The following is a 4,855-nucleotide window of genomic DNA, read 5'->3' on the forward strand; positions in this document are numbered from 1 at the left end:
AAATACCAGGTGAGCTATTAAGGCCCCTGGGCCTCTTGTTTATTTCTCCGCTGAAAACTTTCTGATCGAAAAACAATACAAAATGTTCTTCTTCACTAAAATGCATGTCGCATCTTATAATAACTGCTTGTGGTTTTCAGTTAGTTTATCAATCAAAAGTTGTCTTTAGGTGTCTCCTTCCTCAACCTAAGTTCCCAAAAAAGTCAATACCTGAATTAAAGTTTAAATAAGTTGAATGCATCATGACATTAAATATAACACTTCTGTACTGATTCTGGTTTGTAGGCTGAGATAAAGAATAAGATGGACAAGACAGATCTTGAAAACCTGAGTGAGTAGAAATGTTATTGTTGAAATAAAACATGAATGTGCTGGATTTTCTTGAGCTTTGTCATTTGAAATTGATGTTGATTAGTTATTTATGTTTTATTTATGTTTTTTTGTTTTAGATCTGTCCTCAGACATGCTTGAGCAGCTTGCTAAGCTGAAGGCAGAGCTTGATGCCTTACAACAAGCCAGGGACAAGGTAAGCTCCCAGATCGCGGCTACAATAACTGTGTGTATCTGTATACTAGCCTGCCTAACATTCTCATGTAACAAGACTCAATCATGTATTGCTACTGCTTCAAAATTCATTAACCATGTATAGCTAGTCTCATATAATTACACTGTTAAAGGCTCACAGATAAAGTTTGTTTTTTCATTATTTCACCAAATACTTGTGAATCATGTTTGTAACCATTAGTGTTTGTACTGTATATAACTGTGTTATGCACTTGTGAATATTTAATCAGAGATATATCATTGCACACCTGTATGTAATTGTCATTGATCAATGGCCCAGGGTGTGCATGTCACCATCAGCAATGTAACCATTAACATTCTACAACAGTCCTGTCCGGGTAAACTAGGTAGTGAAACAGTCTAACGCTTGAAACCTACAAACTAGTCACTGCTGCTGGGAGTAAAACTTTATACAGTCACTAGGGAGTTTTAGGGCAAGAATTACACGAGATAAGCATTATGGTTCCCAGGACAACAATTTAGTAGGGTTCTATGACAACCGTTGTAGAACGATTGTAAAGATTTAGTGCTTCACCGAAACAACATAAGGGTTCTAGGACAAACCTTGTACTAACTCTTAGGGTTTTAAAGATAAAGGTTTATCAATTGAGCATTAGGGAGTTGTATTGGAAACTCTGTACAAACTCAAAGGTTTCTAGGATAAGTATTTCATTATAAGAGTATCATTAGGGGTTCTAGGGCAACCTTTGCACCGATTTTGAAAAATCATAGTTAGGACAAACATTTCACCAATGCTGGAAGGTCCTACACATTAGCATTTGTAACAGTACTAGACAGGGTTAGAATTTCTAGAATTTTGGAGAAGAACTATTTTACCGCTCTTTGTCATCAAGAAAATAGGAGAAATTTCAATTGGGGAAAACAAATATCCAAATGTGTTATACCACCTATGTACATCAGCCTCCTAGGTTCCTGGACAAGACTTTTATATTGATGTTACCAGTCCTGTATTTTATAAACACATGAATCTAACCTGCACTCCCTTTCTCTCTCCTATCTCCTATCTTGCCATTCTTAAGGCCATCAAGTTCAAGACAGGTAAGCGAAGTGGTAAGATTGGCCCATTGTCTGAGTCGGATGAGAGTAGTAGTGGAGGTGAGACAACAGAGACAGACAGTCAAGAGGAGCTTGAAGAGCTCAATAAACACGAACTCACGGCCATTGCCATAGACGCCCTGTCTAACAAGGTAACAGTGATGGAGGACCGACTCAAGGTGTTCCAGGATATGATGATGGATGATAGCGCCTACCAAAGTGATGTCACTGACCTGCGGTCATGGCTCACTGGTATGGAGCAGAGACCAGACCCATTGGCAGACCTTGAAATGACCACCAGCGAGAATGATATCACTCCCAAACCTCCCAGTCCGAAGGTATCTACTTCCGTAGAGAAAACACCAGTCAAAGCTGAAGAAGTCGAACCTGAAGTCAAAGAAACCAAAGGGAAGGAAAGTCCACCGGCAAACAAAAAGAAGGTATCAAGTGGTGAAAACCTGGCTAACGTGAAATTTGAACAAGATATTATGGACATCTTTACTAGGAACACATCTGATGTTGACGGTCAAGTGGAGGATATGAAAAACATGATGAATATGTCTTCAGAAGAGATTTCCAAAGCCAACAACAAGATCCGCACACTTGCAGCTGTACTAAATGACCAACTTCAGGATGTCCGTGACAAAATCTTCACCCTCGATCACGACCTCAAAAGAATGGCCCGCGGCATTGAGTTTGCACTGCTCAGATCAAAGGTTGCTGGAACAAATGATTTGGTCAGTTCTATCATTATTTCTGTTTCACTATTGACTGTTTTTAATGTTTCTATTTTACAATTGCAGCATAACATTTGAAATTTCATTCATCAGCTACATTGTATTCTGAACTATCACTAACATTGTTGTAACCATTTTATATTGCTTCCATAAACGTGGGTATGAAGATGGATAGGCTTGAGGAAAGTCTAAAGGAGGGCAACATATTATCAGATGATGGTAAAGTAACATTCACACGGGATCGTGTGTCTAGTGGCTCCACAACAGGAGAGTCTTCTGTGAGGGGAGGGGCCACCACACCCAGTACAGACATAGCCTCTCCTACAGGGGTTATTGTCCCTGTAAACAAGGTGTCCAGTTCCCAGGGAGGTAGAGACTCTCCTGGGGCTACCCAGAGACAGAGGGGTGCGCCTCAGCTTACCCAGGGATCTAGAGACTCTCCTGGGGCTAAGGGTTCCATACCTGAGGTTGATCAGGTAGCTGGTTTTGACAGCATGTTCCCTTCTGATTTAATGGTCATTGTACCATCACTTCTCCCTTCACTTCTGTTAACCTATGTGATTGTCACGCTTCTGTTTCGATGGTCAAACCAACCAACTCCCTACACTTTTATACCTATGTCTTCTCATTTTTTCTTTTCTGTTTCAAAGGTCAAACCATCCAACTATACGTACCCTTAGAATCTTTATATGTGATTGTCTCTTTTGTTTCATTATAGTTATACCATCTGACTCCCTACACTTACAAGCTGTCTAATAGATACTGTACACCCACGCTACATGTGTACACAACCCTTATAGTCTTTGTGTAAATATAGTGTATTTCTAGGAGTGACCCAAACACCAAATCTGATTTGCATGTTATCTGATTTCTGTTATGTAAAGCTATTTTAGCCTTTAGTATTGAGCTGTCGATGTATTTACGTGGCCCTCAGTAAAGTTAGGGTGTGGTAAATGTGCCTTGGTGTACCATCGCCTTAGTTTGAATATCTAGGGATTATGTGATTCCTCAGGTATATAGCGAGATTTGATATATGTATAACATGGTATGGTGTATCAAGTTTCAGAAGCATGAAAGTTTCAAAGACATTTAAAATCATATATTTAAATATGTGACATAACGTGTCACTATAAAATTTATATTGGAGCTTGTTACAGCAAATTTAAATCTTCAGTATAAGGCCGTTAAATTACCATGATGAACTTGGCCTATAAAATCACTTCTCTTTCCCTAATGGCGTGGCTAGTTGCCACAGGACTTGAGTAGGAGTTATTATATAAGTATGCTGGATCCTGACTCACTGCAGTCTAGCACTGACTTAGTGAGTATAAGAGAGGTTAGAATGAGCTTGATTCACTGTAGCAAAACCCCTGCCCAGTGAGTCAGGACGTACAGTACCAAGACTGTTACTCCTTCGAACAAACACCTCATTTTTATCCAATTTTACAAACAGGTTCTTAAATTTCACTGTGATACAGGTATGAAATGTTGTGTTGTGTTTGTGTATTAGATCCTATCAGCGTTAATACCCCATTAGTGACTGAGTGGGTCTTGTTGCGGACTAAAACAATGAGCCCACTGTGATGGTTTGACAGGGTACAAGTGGGATTATTGGATGCATAACCAAGTCTTCATGCATTTCTTTTATTTTCTGTGTAACTTTCATTTCAACCGTAATAATTGCTATAATTTCCTCATCAAGAATGTGTAAAATTATTGGAGATAATTATGTTCCTGCTTTTAGTTAGAACTGCATGCATGCCTGAACCTTTTGTGATGACAAACCCCCTGTAGAACTTCAGCCATGCCTTGTGGTCAGGCATTGTTACTGGACAATTCTACTGAAAAGCATCTCACAAATGACTAACTTTCAAATCATGTTGCATGTTTAAAAATGGTGTCGGAATAAAACATGTCATAATGTATCTTCAAAATGAAAAGAACATCATTAATTACATATTCTCCTAACAAATCTTATAATCATCTTTATAATGATTTCTTGACACCAAAGTTACAAAAGAAATACAATGATAATGTTGACCTTCATATCACTTGTTGTTTTGCTGACCTTGATTATCATGGTTATACAAAGTATATTGTACAGATATATGTTGACATGTGATATAGTGTTATGATGTCCATGTTATACGATGTCTATGTTGACCCTGTGGTATAATGTTATGATGTCCATGTTATACGATGCCTATGTTGACCTTGTGGTATGTCTATAGGATAGTGATGCTCTGAGTCGGGCCCAGGCAGCCATTTTACAGCTACAGGCCGACTTTGAGAGGTTACACAACACCACCAAGGACATGATGGAGGAAAACGAATCCCGCAACAAACAGATTCAGGTAGGTAGACTACACTCAATGCAGGCCAATAGGCCACTAATTACAGTGTAATATAGGTATTAAGGGTGTAAGGTATTCTAAAGGAAGGTAAGGAGATTTAGGGTGTAAGGTATTATAATGGAAGGTAAACAGATAAAGGGTGTA

General features: G+C 38.8%; 1 protein-coding gene across 1 annotated transcript; it reads left to right on the forward strand.

The window, feature by feature from the left end:
• Nucleotides 1–285: 285 nt before the first annotated feature.
• On the forward strand, nucleotides 286–4,711 carry LOC110444761 (the record flags this gene model as incomplete). The annotated part of the gene is made up of 4 exons (XM_021489122.1): nucleotides 286–331; nucleotides 450–526; nucleotides 1,605–2,357; nucleotides 4,589–4,711. Coding segments are annotated over 4 exons (999 nt in total), but the record flags the coding sequence as incomplete, so codon positions are not given.
• Nucleotides 4,712–4,855: the final 144 nt, after the last annotated feature.

The sequence above is a fragment of the Mizuhopecten yessoensis genome, unplaced genomic scaffold (genome assembly GCF_002113885.1).
Source record: "Mizuhopecten yessoensis strain PY_sf001 unplaced genomic scaffold, ASM211388v2 hete_36170068, whole genome shotgun sequence".
Classification (NCBI taxonomy): domain Eukaryota; kingdom Metazoa; phylum Mollusca; class Bivalvia; order Pectinida; family Pectinidae; genus Mizuhopecten; species Mizuhopecten yessoensis.